The sequence below is a fragment of the Oncorhynchus mykiss genome, chromosome 18, assembly GCF_013265735.2.
Source record: "Oncorhynchus mykiss isolate Arlee chromosome 18, USDA_OmykA_1.1, whole genome shotgun sequence".
In the NCBI taxonomy this organism is placed as follows: Eukaryota; Metazoa; Chordata; class Actinopteri; order Salmoniformes; family Salmonidae; genus Oncorhynchus; species Oncorhynchus mykiss.
The window spans coordinates 65701695-65718045 of NC_048582.1; the positions used below are offsets into that span (position 1 = coordinate 65701695).

Consider the following 16351-nt stretch of genomic DNA (forward strand, 5'->3'; position numbering starts at 1 on the left):
TATAGAATATAATGCAAGAAAAAAATGATCTACTGTGTACACACTGGTTGAATCAACGTTGTTTCCACGTCATTTAAATGAAATTACGTTAAACCAACTTGGGAGTAGATGTTGAATTGACATCTGTGCCCAGTGGGATATTGCTTGCAGAATGTAATAGAAAATAACTTTTTATTGTTGTACCTGCATTTAAAATGTTCCTACGTTGATTTGCTTCCATCCCACATATTGGATATTTGCTGATGATGCTAACAGGGAATTTTGGCTGCAGAAACTGAAATGTTTTAATCATGAAATACATTTCTCTATCCTAATACAGTATAAATATTGGTGAAAGTAGCCTGTATTGAGCTCATTGTTGTATGAAGCTGGTAGCAGAAGTCAGTGATGGGTAGAGCTGAGCGATGAGAACTTTTTAAAAATGTTGAAGTCGGTTCGATTATTAATAAATAATCACGGTTTTCTATTTATTTATTTTGACATTAAATGCAATATGCATTATGTGGGTTGGATGCTGTAACAACACTGAATAAAACAATTAATACAAGTCCCACGATGGTAGTGACTGCCCATTACTGTTTATCACTAATGTATCACTATCACTAACCATCAGTTCTCACATTACTTTACTTTAATAAAATCTTTGTTTTATTTGTTGACTTATTATTTAATTCCAAGTCATCATCTCTGTAGAGTTGCTGCCTATGCTGTCTGACAAAATCTCTATTTTAGTAGTTATTTTATGACTTCAATAAATCAATAACACACCAACACTTAGATAACGTATTTTAAGGATCGCGAAGCAACCGCTTTCTTTCCCGCTCGATCGCTTGTTCTTAGACCCGACAGGTTTAAGCGGGTGCGCAATGGATTATGGGCATTGTAGTTAATTACCATGTTTTCTGCGCTAAACTATGTAGAATATTGGCCTGTTGGAACCTACAACCGTTTTTAAATGTATTTAACCTTTATTTAACTAGGCAAGTCAGTTAAGAACAAATTCTTATTTACAATGACTGCCTAGGAACAGTGGGTTAACTGCCTTATTCAGGGGCAGAACGACAGATTTTTACCTTGTCATTTCGGAGATCTATAATGGGCCAGCAACCGTCCAACGCTCTAACCACTAGGCTACCTTTCACCCCTACATCGCCCAGTTCAGGCTTCATCTGATGAATATCTACTGAAACCGCACATCCAGCTGACCGAAAAAAAACGACCGAAATGGAATTCAATTATTCAAATTATTGAACCGACGTCGGTCAATGAGTTAAAAAAAAAAAAACGAAAACTAAACCGAGATTTCGGTTAATTGCTCAGCACTCGTGTGTCAATGCAGGCTACTTGTGATTTTATCCATTGTCATTATAAACCGATCCGGAATGCCAGTAATCCTATAGGTTCTGGGGAGATTATGGCCAGCAGTATTTTTCCATTGATTAAATAAAAGATAGGGTTTATCAGTGGGGTGTTCAATCTGGCGCTCCACGGTACAGTCATTGCTCACCACCCATGGAGCGCAACACACCTCTCGTCATCCCTCGCCTCCTGCAGGCACGATACGGAGCTGCGGGATCCAGTTACATCACTGAAGCTGACAGTTGCTTGGTAACCAAGTGATGTCAGGTGCCTCTCCTCCTCAAACCACGTGTTCCGTACATAATAACTGGCTGCTCCGCGCACTGGGTGGGTGTTTAAGACGGATCGTTTCCGCGGGCACGACTCTCTCTGTACGCATGAAGTGGAGCAATTGGTTCTAGGGCAACCAGCGTGTCTTCTCCATAACGGAGGTCTCTATTTCAGCTGCTTTTCCAAAGTGGATTTATCTTCTTGTTCACTATGGCTGTTACCGAGGCTCCATGCGACTTGTCTTATTGCAAGATGAGGGGAATCGTGTCAGTTCTCACTGGTAGGCATTTTTTTTGTTACTGTTATTCTGAGTTCAATGTTTTGATTTAGGTTCTGGGCTTGCATTGTGCTGTTGAATGGAATTATGCATCGGTATGCTTTGGATCGTGAGTTTTTGATGAATAGTCTATTGGTGTATATTCTTTCGTGGGTTGTTATTGTAGTCTACCGCATACACGAGACAATGCCTTCGATCTAAAACTTGCTTAACTGGCAATGGGAGTGCATGCACTAAATTAAACATTGGATTGCGCACATATCTCAATTGATAATGAGCTGCCCTTATATATGGTTCACTTGTCGCACTATTTAGGCCTGTGTGATATAGGATTTGAGCGATATATTTCACTATAGGGTCGCCTAAAGGGGTAAGGCTATACACGGTAACATTGTGTTGCGTAACGATAAGATTATGCAGCTAATGCGTTATAACGGAATCTTTTCCAGCGTCATTTTGCAGCTCCTAAAAAATACATGATAATTTTGCACAGTTTTAGCATGGCTAGATATTTATGTTGACCTGTGTAACGAAATGTAGGCTATGGTTTCCCAGGTATCATTGTCCCAGTTTTGCAATGGTATAGCCTATAAGTACACTAGATATACAAAAGTATGTGGACACCCTTTCAAATGAGTGGATTTGGCTATTTCACCATTGTTGACAGGTGTAGGAAATCGAGCACACCGCCATGCAATCTCCATAGACAAACATTGTCAGTAGACTTAGTGACTTTCAACGTGGCACTGTCATAGGATGCCACCATTCCAACAAGTCAGTTCATCAAATTTCTGCATTGCTAGAGCTGCCCGGTCAACTGTAAGTGCTGTTATTGTGAAGTGGAAACATTTGGGAGCAACAACGGCTCAGCCGCGAAGTGGTAGGCCACACAAGCTCACAGAACGGGACCGCAGATTGCTGAAGCGCGTAGCGTTTAAAAACTGTCTGTCCTCGGTTGCGACACTCACTACCGAGTTCCAAACTTTCTCTGGAAGCAACGTCAGCACAATAACTGCTCGTCGGCAACTTCATGAAATGGGTTTCCATGGCCGAGCAGCCACACAGCCACACACATGCCTAAGATCACCATGTGCAATGCCAAGCGTCAGCTGGAATGGTGTAAAGTTGGCCGACATTGGACTCTGGAGCAGTGGAAATGCATTCTCTTGAGTGATGAATCACGCTTCACCATCTGGCAGTCCGACAAACTAATCTGGGTTTGGCGGATGACAGGAGAACACTACCTGCCCCGATGCAAAGTGCCAACTGTAAAGTTAGGTGGAGGAGGGATAATGGTCTGGGGCTGTTTTTCATGGTTCAGACCCCTTAGTTCCAGTGAAGGGAAATCTTAACGCTACATCATACATTATAGACGATTCTGTACTTCCAACTTTCTGGCAACAGTTTGGGGAAGGCCATTTCCTGTTTCAGCATGACATTGCCCCTGTGTACAAATGAGGTCCATACAGTAATGGTTTGTTGAGATTGGTGTGGAGGAACTTGACTGGCCTGCACAAAGCCCTGACCTCAACCCCACCTTTGGGATGAATTGGAACACCGACTGCGAGCCAAGCATAATCGCCCAACATCAGTGCCCGACCTCACTAACGCTCTTGCGGCTGAATGGAAGCAAGTCCCCGCAGCAATGTTCCAACATCTAGTAGAAAGCATTCTCAGAAGAGTGGAGGCTGTTATAGCAGCAAAAGGGGGGACCAACTCCATATTAATGCTCATGATTTCGGTATGAGATGTTCGACAAGCAGGTGTCCACATACCTTTGGTCATGTAGTGTATATTGAAATGCAATGTTCAATCTGATCAGTGACGATGTATTCTCCAGGCACCCAGCTGACGTAAATGCCTCTTTTTGTATTGCAGCTTTCATCAAGGAGAGGAAAATGGGTCTGAATGACTTAATCTCGAAGCTGGTGTCAAACCCACATATCTGTCATCAGTAAGTATTATGTGAAACACTTGTGTGTCCAAAAAAGGAGATGTTTGTATATTATATAGGCCAACTTCCATCGCAACATGACAATAATATAACTAATAACTTTTTGGGAAAGTAGAAATATTTATCAAATAGTCAATATGTGCATTATATTAGGCCTCTGTGTGTGTCAGTTCATCCACTTCCCACACCATTACATTAGGCCTCTGTGTGTGTCAGTTCATCCACTTCCCACACCATTAAATTAGGCCTCTGTGTGTGTCAGTTTATCCACTTCCCATACCATTACATTAGGCCTCTGTGTGTGTCAGTTCATCCACTTCCCACACCATTAAATTAGGCCTCTGTGTGTGTCAGTTCATCCACTTCCCACACCATTACATTAGGCCTCTGTGTGTGTCAGTTCATCCACTTCCCACACCATTACATTAGGCCTCTGTGTGTGTCAGTTCATCCACTTCCCACACCATTACATTAGGCCTCTGTGTGTGTCAGTTCATCCACTTCCCACACCATTACATTAGGCCTCTGTGTGTGTCAGTTCATCCACTTCCCACACCATTACATTAGGCCTCTGTGTGCGTCAGTTCATCCACTTCCCATACCATTACATTAGGCCTCTGTGTGTGTCAGTTCATCCACTTCCCACACCATTACATTAGGCCTCTGTGTGTGACAGTTCATCCACTTCCCACACCATTACATTAGGCCTCTGTGTGTGTCAGTTCATCCACTTCCCACACCATTACATTAGGCCTCTGTGTGTGTCAGTTCATCCACTTCCCACACCATTACATTAAGCCTCTGTGTGTGTCAGTTCATCCACTTCCCATACCATTACATTAGGCCTCTGTGTGTGTCAGTTCATCCACTTCCCATACCATTACATTAGGCCTATGTGTGTGTCAGTTCATCCACTTCCCACACCATTACATTAGGCCTCTGTGTGTGTCAGTTCATCCACTTCCCACACCATTACATTAGGCCTCTGTGTGTGTCAGTTCATCCACTTCCCATACCATTACATTAGGCCTCTGTGTGTGTCAGTTCATCCACTTCCCACACCATTACATTAGGCCTCTGTGTGCGTCAGTTCATCCACTTCCCACACCATTACATTAGGCCTCTGTGTGTGTCAGTTCATCCACTTCCCATACCATTACATTAGGCCAATGTGTTTATTTATAATTGTATAGGTTTACCCACAGGTTAGTCACTGTACTGTCCATTTCCAATCCAATAAGCCTCACGTGACATAACTATCATTGAGTGTTCTGTCCGTGCATTCTAAATCAAAGCAGTAATCTGGGGACAAGCAGGCAAAGCCAGCGTAAGAATAGTTATTTCATGTCAAGTGTGTTCCTGCCATGGCCTCTCCGTTGCCTAAGCACCTTTTCTGCAAATCCCCAGTGTCCCCTAGACGGGGATGCTGGCTAATACAATTAAGCACTCGCCACATAATATGGTTTGTTCTCAACAGCCTGGCAAGCGGCCAGGTGGGGGTCTGGCTCAGTGGAAAATTCCCAAGCACCTTGTCTACCCTCTTCAGTAGCTCTCAAGAACCCAAGTGGGGTATACCCAGCTTTGCAGCCGACCCCTCCTAGGATTCTCAGCCGATGGTACTGATAACAGCTGGCTCCCTCATGAACTACAATCCCGATGTTCTGTTTAATCCCGCCGCTCTGTAGAAACACAAATAAGCCTCACTTGCGATACGGTTTTGGAAACATTTGTAAATTAACTTTTATATAAAGCAAAAAATAATCTTGCAAATAGAAAAGGTCCACTTACTGTGTGCAGTTCAGCAAAGTGGCACCCGGCTGTTTACACCCGTTTCCTCGGCTACAACACATTCTCTCACCTTGCGCTCGGAATTCCATTGGACCATTCTAGTCCACATTTCCTGTGTTTCTCAAAATACAGCCGGGTGCAATTTTCTTAAACTGCGTGCAGTAAGTCTATATTTTTTTGTATTAGAAAAATGTGTTCTCGCCTATATGAAAGTTACATTCGCGTGCGTGGCATATTTGCATTTAGACAAAGCATTAGGACTGTGTCAGAGTGTCTGTGAAATCCCCTCAGGTAGCAGACAGCTTTGTGAATAGATAATATAACATGAAATGTTAGTCTGTTACCATCTATTTGAATGGGTTACCCTCGCCAGATGCTAGATGCTTACAGCAGTCTGAATCGGGGCTGTTCATGCTATAGACAAGTCTGATCCAATGGAAGCAGATGAACTGACACACAGAGGCTTAATGTTTGCAAACTTGTCAAAAAGATATGCAGGAATGTTTGATAGATATTTATACTTTCACTGATGTTTTTTCGTCATATTATTGTCATGTTGCAATGGAAGTTGATAGGCCTGCTTAAAACGACTATTCAGATGGTGCTGCAGGTAGCCTAGCTGTAAAGAGCATTGGGCCAGTAACCGAACGGTCACTGGTTCGAATCCCAGAGCCGACTTGGTAAACAATCTGCTGATGTACCTTTGAGCAAGGCACTTAACCCTAATTGCTTCTGTAATCGCTCTGGATAAGAGCATCTGCTAAATTACTCAAATTGGCTTGCTGTATTTAGTGGGTCAACAACAACTTCCTTATCTCTCAGAAAAGATGCCCCTATTGTCTATGAGGAGTTAGTAGAGACCCCTATTGTCTATGAGGAGTTAGTAGAGACCCCTATTGTATATGAGTAGTTAGAAGAGACCCTTATTGTATATGAGTAGTTAGAAGATACTCTTATTGTATATGAGTAGTTAGTAGAGACCCCTATTGTCTATGAGGAGTTAGTAGAGACCCTTATTGTCTATCAGGAGTTAGTAGAGACCCCTATTGTCTATGAGGAGTTAGTAGAGACCCTTATTGTCTATCAGGAGTTAGTAGAGACCCCTATTGTCTATGAGTAGTTAGTAGAGACCCTTATTGTCTATCAGGAGTTAGTAGAGACCCCTATTGTCTATGAGGAGTTAGTAGAGACCCTTATTGTATATGAGGAGTTAGTAGAGACCCTTATTGTATATGAGGAGTTAGTAGAGACCCCTATTGTATATGAGGAGTTAGTAGAGACCCCTATTGTCTATGAGGAGTTAGTAGAGACCCCTATTGTATATGAGTAGTTAGAAGAGACCCTTATTGTATATGAGTAGTTAGAAGATACTCTTATTGTATATGAGTAGTTAGTAGAGACCCCTATTGTCTATGAGGAGTTAGTAGAGACCCTTATTGTCTATGAGCCTGCTTGTCCTCATTGGTCAGATTAACTTAAATGACAGATGGAACCTTCTCTATCTATTTGCTAAATGTAATCACTGTAAAACTCAGCCTTGTTCACCTGAAATACCAACAGTCACAGGCATCGCAATGTCCCAACTTCCAAAGTGGGTACCAATCATGGCAATTGCAATACTGTCTTTCAATGCCAAGCCAAGTATTAATATTATAATTTATACACTCTAGAAAATACCATGTCATCCCTAAAATCACAAAGTGGCAAATGAATGTATCAGTCAAAATTACGTTGGAGAATCATCAGTGGCGGAGGATTCCATTTTAACGTCCTAAAGTTAACATTCTCTCTGTTCATTCCTCAGCTCTGAAGTTGACTTCCTCAAGATCGATGAGAACCAGAATGAAGAGCTGGACGATGATGAACTTCTGAATCCGGTGAGCACAACACTTGGCTTGGCCCCTGGGGCAGACAGAAAGAGGTCAACCCAAATGGCACCATATGCCCCCCCCCCCATAGTGCACTGCTTTTTGACCACAGCTCATAGGGTTCAGGTCAAAAGTAGTGCACTATATAGGGAATAGGGTGGCATTTAGGACATATACTGTAAGATCCACATGGGTGTGAATAGATCATTTAATCCAGAGCCAAGATGGTTGTTCTTACCGTTCGCCTCTCCGCACCTTTTTTTCAGATGTGCCTGGCGTTCCCCAGAAGCTCTCTAGCGGAGGAGTTGGCGATCAAACCAAGTGATTTCGACTACCTGAAAATCATTGGCAAAGGGAGCTTTGGGAAAGTCCTGCTGGCTCGTCACCGGGACAGCAACGAGTATTACGCCGTCAAGGTTCTACAGAAGAAAATCATCTTGAAGAAGAAAGAGGTGAGTCTTAACTGGTCTTTGCTATTAAAACACACAATCAATACTCAGAGCAAACTGCAAATAGCCACAAATACATACAACCACTCAGCTGCCCCGAGGTTTCTTTTGGACTACTGTCATCGTGAATGGTATGCTCTCTTCCTCTTCCTCCCTCATTCAGCAAAAGCATATCATGGCGGAGCGAAGTGTCCTGATGAAGAATATCAAACATCCTTTCCTGGTGGGGCTGCACTTTTCCTTCCAGACTACTGACAAACTCTACTTTGTCCTCGACTACGTGAATGGAGGAGAGTTGTTCTACCATCTACAGAGAGAGCGGGTGTTCCTAGAACCCAGAGCCAGGTTCTACGCTGCAGAGATCGCCAGTGCTCTGGGATACCTCCACTCCCTGCATATTGTTTACAGGTACAAACTAAGACGCTATCCTACACCACCCCCTGGTGGTGGCCATATGTAATAGCACATGCCTGGAAAAATAACACTCATAGTGTGTAGTCTGGTTTTTGCCCTAAAATGTGCACCCAAGGGGGTTCCCAGGACCGAGTTTGGGAAACCATGCTCTAGGTCTAGTGAATAAGGACCAGTGGTGTAGTGGAAGGTAAACGCACGTAAACACCGTTTACCCACCTAAACCTTTTGTGCAAAAATGCATCGAAGGTATAGAAAGCGTTACGGCGATAATCGTTTACCCACTTTTTTGTTTTGTTACCATTACATCACTAACCATGTTTCCCATCCACAGTTTTTATGTGAGTAAAGTCCTTCTGTATAAAACATGAAAGAAATTTAAAAAACATTTTTATCAGGACAGCAGCTGTGATGGAAACAAGAAGTTTCGGTACAATTTAACAAATGCCGATCTGTAAAATGAATTATGTGAGAAATGGATGTGTAAACGCCTTAATGCGCAAATATTGATATAACATGCATCGTATCGATATGGTTTGTTGGTCCTAGTCCACTATGTCCGGGAAACCATGCTGTTTAGTAGGCTACAGATGAAATAAATTGAGATGAACTTCACGTGGTGAAAAGTGCACGGTGATCTTGATGCTCCTTTCCAATGCATATCGAGGGGATTATTCTGGTGACATGATGATCGATGCTTTACTGCTGTTTGACAAATATTTTCAGTCTTATCCCGTGCTTAATTTGTCAAATCGGGAAGAGAAGGGTGACCTGGGAAACTGAAGTACCGGAACACATGAGAAGAAAAACAAATCACCTTTATAATAAGGCATTTAATTCATATCATCACATTTGCGTAGTGGCACTTACAAAAGTTGCACACATGGGACATTTTGGTATTTTTATAAACTCATTTAAATTAAATTCTACGTCATTTTATATGACTGGAGATTTAGGAGTGATCTTTTTTAATGCCGCATTCAAAACTGGGAACTCGGAGCTGGGAAATAGCCTACTCCCGAGCGTTCCAGACAACTGGGTAAACTGAAGGGGGAAAAAAATGCTCTGACTTGGAAATTTGGTTTTGAACTGTCATCCAACTCGGAATTCCTAGTGGGGAACTGGCCTCTTTCTAGAGCTCCGACCTGAAGATCACTGACGTCATGATTCAACATGGTATTTTTTTCGAGTTCCCTGTTGTCTTGAAAGCCCCATAATACAACACACTTGGTCAAATTGAGTGGATACTTTGACACTGACAAACTGAGATCAATGAAAACTACCTTGTATTGAATCCATCAATAGCCTAGGAGTGTGCAGACAGTACGAGGAAACTATAGTCCTAAAAATGCTTTCCAGTTTTACTGACACACCCAATGATGAGCATGCAGCTCTCTTTTTAATTTGTAACACAATATTTGGATGTTGATGAAGTATTTTGGTATCCTACAGCTGACAGATCTGCCGCGTGTTCCCGACTGTAGGATATGCCTTGTTATTCTGCTACACTCCACAGCTAGGCTATTTAAAATTTAAAAAAACTATGTATCCTCTGTGGTAACATGTTTGGCTTTCTTGTGGTGTTGTAGGATATTCTGAATTATTTAATTTCTTTCTGAACAGACAGCAGTAATTTTGGCACTTAAATGTATTCCAATTTATCAGGTGTGTTGTAGCTCGTCCAGAACCTTGCGCGGCTATATAAGAAAATACATAATGAAGCGTGTGGAGAATTAACGAAGAACTCGAATGAACATTGATTGTGTTTATAATTTTACATTGCAAACAAGTTAAAAATGTTCATCCAACGAGAGGTACCGCATCTGGTCAAATAGGTTCCGGAACGAAACAGTCCAAAACGGAGAGGTGCCGGATTCTGTTCCGGTAGGATCTGGCTAAAATGAAGCAATGCTCTTATCCATAATAATCATGTAGACTCGTCTACCCGAACTGTATCTCTGCCAGCTGTTGGCTAGAGCATACGTGCCAACAGTAGACACATTTGCTATTTAACGATACATTGAACTTTAGATTTATATTCCGTACATGAAAACTTAATTGAAAAAGTACATGATGTGTGCGCTACGTCATCGCGCACTGATTTTTATCTGCATCAAGTCTGTTTGGTGGGAACACCGCTGGTGGGAGAATGCGCGTGTTGTCTTTATGCAGATTTTAGAATATTCACATGAAAATCTGTCCATACAATTGGATGGAAACCTAGCTAGTGATAAAACGACTGAATGCTAAGGGATACTAGGAAATTAATGTAACAAGAAAAATTTAAATATTGTATTTATCTGGGTGCCTGTTTCATAACCCTCTTCTCTTCCCCCTCACAGAGATCTGAAGCCTGAGAATATCCTGCTAGCCTCAACGGGACACATCGTCCTGACAGACTTTGGCCTCTGCAAAGAGGGCCTGGCACCCACTGGGACCACCACAACCTTCTGTGGAACGCCAGAGTACCTGGCCCCCGAGGTGCTGCAGAAGCAGGCGTACGACCGCACAGTGGACTGGTGGTGCCTGGGATCGGTGCTGTACGAGATGCTCTACGGACTGGTGAGTCATCCATATGCTTTTTTACAGATTTTTTTCATCATCTTTCAGTTTTCACAATGCATCTAAATGTGTTATTCAATATGGATACATCCCAAATAGCACCCTATTCCCTATGTAGTGCACTTCTTTTGACTAGAGCCATATGGACCCTGGTCAAAAGTAGGGCACTATAAAGGGAATAGGGTGCCATTTGGGATAGATCATTTTTCACTATGTCAGTTCAATATAGAGAATGTAATTTATAAATCACAAGTACACTGACAATCATGGTGCCTGGTGTGTTAGGAGTTTGACTAAGTAGCATGTACACATGTTTGCTCTTGGTCTCCCTCCATAGCCACCCTTCTACAGTCGTAACACAGCTGAGATGTACAACAATATCCTGAACAAGCCTCTGATACTGAAGCCCAACGTGTCCAACTCAGGCAGGGAACTGTTGGAGGGGCTCCTGCAAAAGGACCGCACCAAGAGGCTGGGAGTGAAAGATGATTTTGTAAGTATATATATATATATATATATATATATATATCACAGGAGGTTGGTGCCATCTTAATTGGGGAGGACCGGCTCGTGGTAATGGCTGTAATGGCTGGAGCGAAATAGGTGGAATGGTATCAAATACATCAAACACATGGTTTCCATGGTTTCAGACATTATTAGGAGCCTGCTTCCCCTCAGCAGCCTAATATAGAATCAATGTACTATACAAGACATAAAACAACACTAACAAGGTGTCAGTAAGGTTGTTCTGTACTAGTGCTACTGTACTGTACCAGTGGGTTGACGTAGTGTTCCTATTCACCTGTAGATAGAGCTGAAGTGCCACACCTTCTTCTCACCCATCAACTGGGATGACCTGATGGCCAGGAAGATCACACCACCCTACATTCCCTCTGTGGTACGTACATGTATCAGAAGACTGTATACTGTAGATGGGGAAACTCCCTTTAGTCCACGCCTCCACCAATCCAATGCTTTTAGTTTGTGGAAAGTAGTGAACAAGTGCACACTTCAGGAGAAAGGAGACATTGACACTTACCTTTTATAATGTGTGAAATGTGAATTTGATGATTTGTGTTTCGGAGCCCGTCTCTAATACACTCCTCTGGTTGGTTGGCTTTCGCAGAGCGGGCCCACGGACCTCAGGCACTTTGACCCAGAGTTCACCCACCTCCCTGTGACCTCGTCGCTGTGCAACACGGACGGCCTGCTGGTGACCAGCAGCATCAAGGAGGCAGCTGGAGCCTTCCCAGGCTTCTCCTATGGACCCGCTGACGGCTTCATGTGAGGGACTCCTCTATCTTCATCACCTCTATTGATGATGAGAGGGGGATGGGAACAAATAGAGATACAGGCAAGAGACAGGCACCATGTACTGTATGAGTGGTGTGGGAGGTGTTCATGGTCTGTTAATAAGACTCCTGAACATGCCTGAGAGGAAAGGGGGGGGGGGGGTCTACAACTCAATCTTCTGGGATTGTTGCATGAGAGGTGTGCATCACATGGGACTCCAATCTTCAATACCAATGACCCTACTTACCTGATGCAAAGTGTGCCAAGGTGGGACGTTGTTTCGTACTACAGGGAGAAAGGACGTTTCTCTCTAATCGCTGTGGACCACGACCACTGTCGGAAAGACAAGTGAAGTGGCAGTACCGCTTCCGACACGGCTAGGCTGCATCAAACACAGACTGGAGAGGGCCCTGCCTTCCTGATCATTCTGTATATATATATACTGAAGACTTACATGTCACAAGGCATTTGTTGTCGTTTGTTGTGTGAATGCTGGATTGCACTTGAGGCATTAAGGGTGATTGCATTGTTTAAGCATCCACTCTGTCTCATGTTCAGCTGCGTATCTGTTCACCCTCAAAATCATACTTATTGATCTGTTCACCCTCAAAATCATACTTATTGATCTGTTCACCCTCAAAATCATACTTATTGATCTGTTCACCCTCAAAATCATACTATTGATCTGTTCACCCTCAAAATCATACTTATTGATCTGTTCACCCTCAAAATTATACTATTGATCTGTTCACCCTCAAAATCACACTTATTGATCTGTTCACCCTCAAAATTATACTATTGATCTGTTCCTGTTCACCCTCAAAATCATACTTATTGATCTGTTCACCCTCAAAATTATACTATTGATCTGTTCTTGTTCACCCTCAAAATCATACTATTGATCTGTTCACCCTCAAAATCACACTTATTGATCTGTTCACCCTCAAAATCATACTTATTGATCTGTTCACCCTCAAAATTATACTATTGATCTGTTCCTGTTCACCCTCAAAATCACACTTATTGATCTGTTCACCCTCAAAATTATACTATTGATCTGTTCCTGTTCACCCTCAAAATCATACTTATTGATCTGTTCACCCTCAATTATACTTATTGATCTGTTCACCCTCAAAATCACACTTATTGATCTGTTCACCCTCAAAATCATACTTATTGATCTGTTCCTTTTCACCCTCAAAATCATACTTATTGATCTGTTCCTTTTCACCCTCAAAATCATACTTATTGATCTGTTCCTTTTCACCCTCAAAATCATACTTATTGATCTGTTCCTTTTCACCCTCAAAATCATACTATTGATCTGTTCACCCTCAAAATCACAATAGTAACATCTGTTCACCCTCAAAATCACAATAGTAACATCTGTTCACCCTCAAAATCACAATAGTAACATCTGTTCACCCTCAAAATCACAATAGTAACATCTGTTCACCCTCAAAATCACAACAGTAACATCTGTTCACCATCAAAATATATTAACTAAACAAGTAGGAAAACACCAGAAATGATCAACGTGAAATAAGTTTGTTTTGGATCAAATAAGGTATCATTGTACCGTCTGAACTTAATTCTGCTGGTCACCACTTTTTCTCCACATGCAGACAATGTTGGAAGCCAAAAAATTACAATGTATAGAAAGCAGACACAAAATATTGTATTTTACAAGAAATCTGCAATATTATTTCATGTTATATTATCTGTATCTGACCAAAAAGTCCATTGGTTTTCCATTTCCAGGTACTGTTCATCTTACAGTCAGAGTAATCACAAAGTAGTCTTTTAAAAACACTTTCCCCCCCCCCACTTGACTCCTTAACAGAAAGCAAATATAAATATATTACCAAGCTCTAAATATGTAAAACTATTTATACATCTAAAAATAAATGTACTCCCTAAGTGGGGAAAAATGTATTATTTTCTAACCTTTGTTCTTCTCATGCCTGCACTTTTACACATTTACGCTCCTAAGACTGTGTTGACAAGCTGTTTGTAGTAATATATTTGTGTCATAAATACAGAAGATGGGGTAATCAATATTAGGTCTTCTGCTGTAAGAGCACATATCAATCATTGTTATTCTTGTGAGTGAAAGTGATTGCTGTTTTGCTGGCAAAACACTAGAGAATCCATTAGATTGTTATGTATAACCATTTGCATCGTGTACAGAACTCCAGCTAGACTGATAGAAAGGAACTGTTGAATGTCTGTCATTTTGTAAAGTGTGCCTGTCTGTCTCAGTCGTGTTAGGATAGGAAGTCCTGGTCTAGATCAGTGTTTTCCAAACTCAGTCCTGATCCCCCCCCCCCCCCCCCCCCCCCCCCCCAGGTGCACGTTTTGGTTTTTGCTCTAGAACTACACGGCTGATTTAAAATAACCAACTCATCAAGCTTTGATGATTAGAATCCGCTGTGTAGTGCTAGGGCAAAAACCTGGTTGGGTGGGGGGGGTTGAAAAGTTGTGCTGCTGCAATGTTGAGAGCTTAGACTGAAATTACTCTTCGTAGATAGTGCTACAGCCATTCATTTACTGATGGCCATGAATAGTGTAATAAAAATCACAGGCTTTCTCTATGTATATGTCATGACACATAGTGTACCGTATGTTTAAAGACCAGAGGACAAATTCCTAGAATTGATCAATTAAATAATGAATTGTAATCTCTTTTCAAAATGGTAAATAAAATGTATTGACAATTCAAATGGAATGTATTAACCAAGTGTTTTTCTGGAGGCCAGTTTGATATTGAATCAAGGAGTTACAAGAAGATATGTATTTAGAAAATGTGTGAAATGATGAGCCTTGGTAAGTAGTAGGCTAAAATAGTAGTCCATTTGACCTGACTAAGTACCATTCTTAGGAAAAATGTTTTTTTAAATGTTCCGGTACATTTTGATTATTGGTGCTGCTCTTTTGGAAAAATAGGCTACATTCAATTATTATATTCCATATAATTTCATAAACATGTTTTAATGTAGAAACAAGTTCAGTGGTAAATTCAGGACATCAGCATCAAATAGAGATCACAACAGAGCCTCTACTTCAAAGGGGTTCCCAAACTTTCCTTTACAGGACCCCCAACTTTCTGTTACATTTTAGAATGTAGTCTAGACCAGAGAAATTTATAAAAATTGACAAAACTTAAAAATGTATAGCTCTGAGCCCGGTTCTCCCAAAAGCATCTTAATAAGGCCAGGCAAGTTCATTTAGGGAACCCGGGCCCCGGTCTAGATTGAATCCTCAGGGTGAACCACACGCGTGCGTACGGCGTGCCATAAACAGTAAACACTTCCTGCCAAATAGTGGTCCCTAACAACAGACAAAGCGGTGTGGAATCAATACGAAGCCATTCAACAACAACAACAACAACAAAAAACACATTACCCCAATGGTAAGGTACATTTGACTAACTCTAATCATATACCTAGCTATATAGTCTACATCTATGTTGGTGAATTTTTTTGAAACTTTGGAAGTGAAGTTCCAACACTCAGTTGGCTAGCTAGCCAGCTAACGTAGCTAAAAACAATACGCGAACTAGCTAACACTTTCTAACCAACTCCTAGCAATAGCCCCGGAAACTTACCTGGGTTATTGCAATTTAAATGCAGATTTAAATATCTCCAATTATATTTATAACGTTTCAATGCCTCTTTGTTTTCATTTAGCTAAACGAGAAGCCACCTAACGTAGCTAAATAGTAATTTGTCTCTTATTTGCTAACTGGACCTCCCTTTCGGGAAGCTAGCGTGAAATCGCTAGCACCTTTTATTTCATGAAAATAACTGTTTTAGCTATGTGGAACCGGATGATTTTACATTCAGTGTTGTTGCTAATGTGTGTAACGTTAGGTAACTTAGCACACACACACTTCTGTTTTGGCCATGCGTGCTAAATGATCTATGTCAAAGCACCCCGGCTAATTATTATAGAATGGAACTTGGATTTGCTGTGTTCTGTGTCACTTTTATGGGCATGTCGCAGCAGTGTGTAGGAAGAGAGATTCCAAGTATGCAGGAGGACATGGGACAAAGCAATGTGTAGTTACGGTGGAAAAAGTAGTCAACTGTAGGGTTGCCATTTAGTTGGGAGCCGGAGG

The 16351-nt window shown here is 41.6% G+C and overlaps 2 protein-coding genes across 8 annotated transcripts in view; both read left to right on the forward strand.

Annotated features, from left to right (window-relative positions):
- Nucleotides 1-1276: 1276 nt before the first annotated feature.
- Nucleotides 1277-12264, forward strand: LOC110496705 (serine/threonine-protein kinase Sgk1). The gene is made up of 9 exons (XM_021572742.2): nucleotides 1277-1909; nucleotides 3785-3860; nucleotides 7453-7525; nucleotides 7783-7968; nucleotides 8129-8373; nucleotides 10719-10938; nucleotides 11276-11431; nucleotides 11747-11836; nucleotides 12065-12264. The coding sequence occupies exons 1-9, from the start codon at nucleotides 1840-1842 to the stop codon at nucleotides 12224-12226; spliced, it is 1278 nt and encodes a 425-aa protein (XP_021428417.2). The 5' UTR covers nucleotides 1277-1839; the 3' UTR covers nucleotides 12227-12264.
- Nucleotides 12265-15474: 3210 nt separating this feature from the next.
- The window catches only part of LOC110496704 (eyes absent homolog 3), a 32219-nt gene continuing 31342 nt past the window's right edge, over nucleotides 15475-16351 (forward strand). For all 7 annotated transcript variants that reach the window (XM_036953542.1, XM_036953541.1, XM_036953545.1 and 4 more), the window contains exon 1: nucleotides 15475-15643. The gene's annotated coding sequence lies outside the window, so the exon portion shown is untranslated. The remainder of the gene's footprint in view (nucleotides 15644-16351) is intronic.

Coding starts and splice junctions, on each gene's coding strand:
- LOC110496705 (XM_021572742.2), top strand. CDS start 1,840: ATGGCTGTTACCGAGGCTCCATGCGACTTGTCTTATTGCAAGATGAGG. Junction 7,526..7,782: donor ATGATGAACTTCTGAATCCG/GTGAGCACAACA, acceptor CCTTTTTTTCAG/ATGTGCCTGGCGTTCCCCAG. Junction 10,939..11,275: donor ACGAGATGCTCTACGGACTG/GTGAGTCATCCA, acceptor CTCCCTCCATAG/CCACCCTTCTACAGTCGTAA.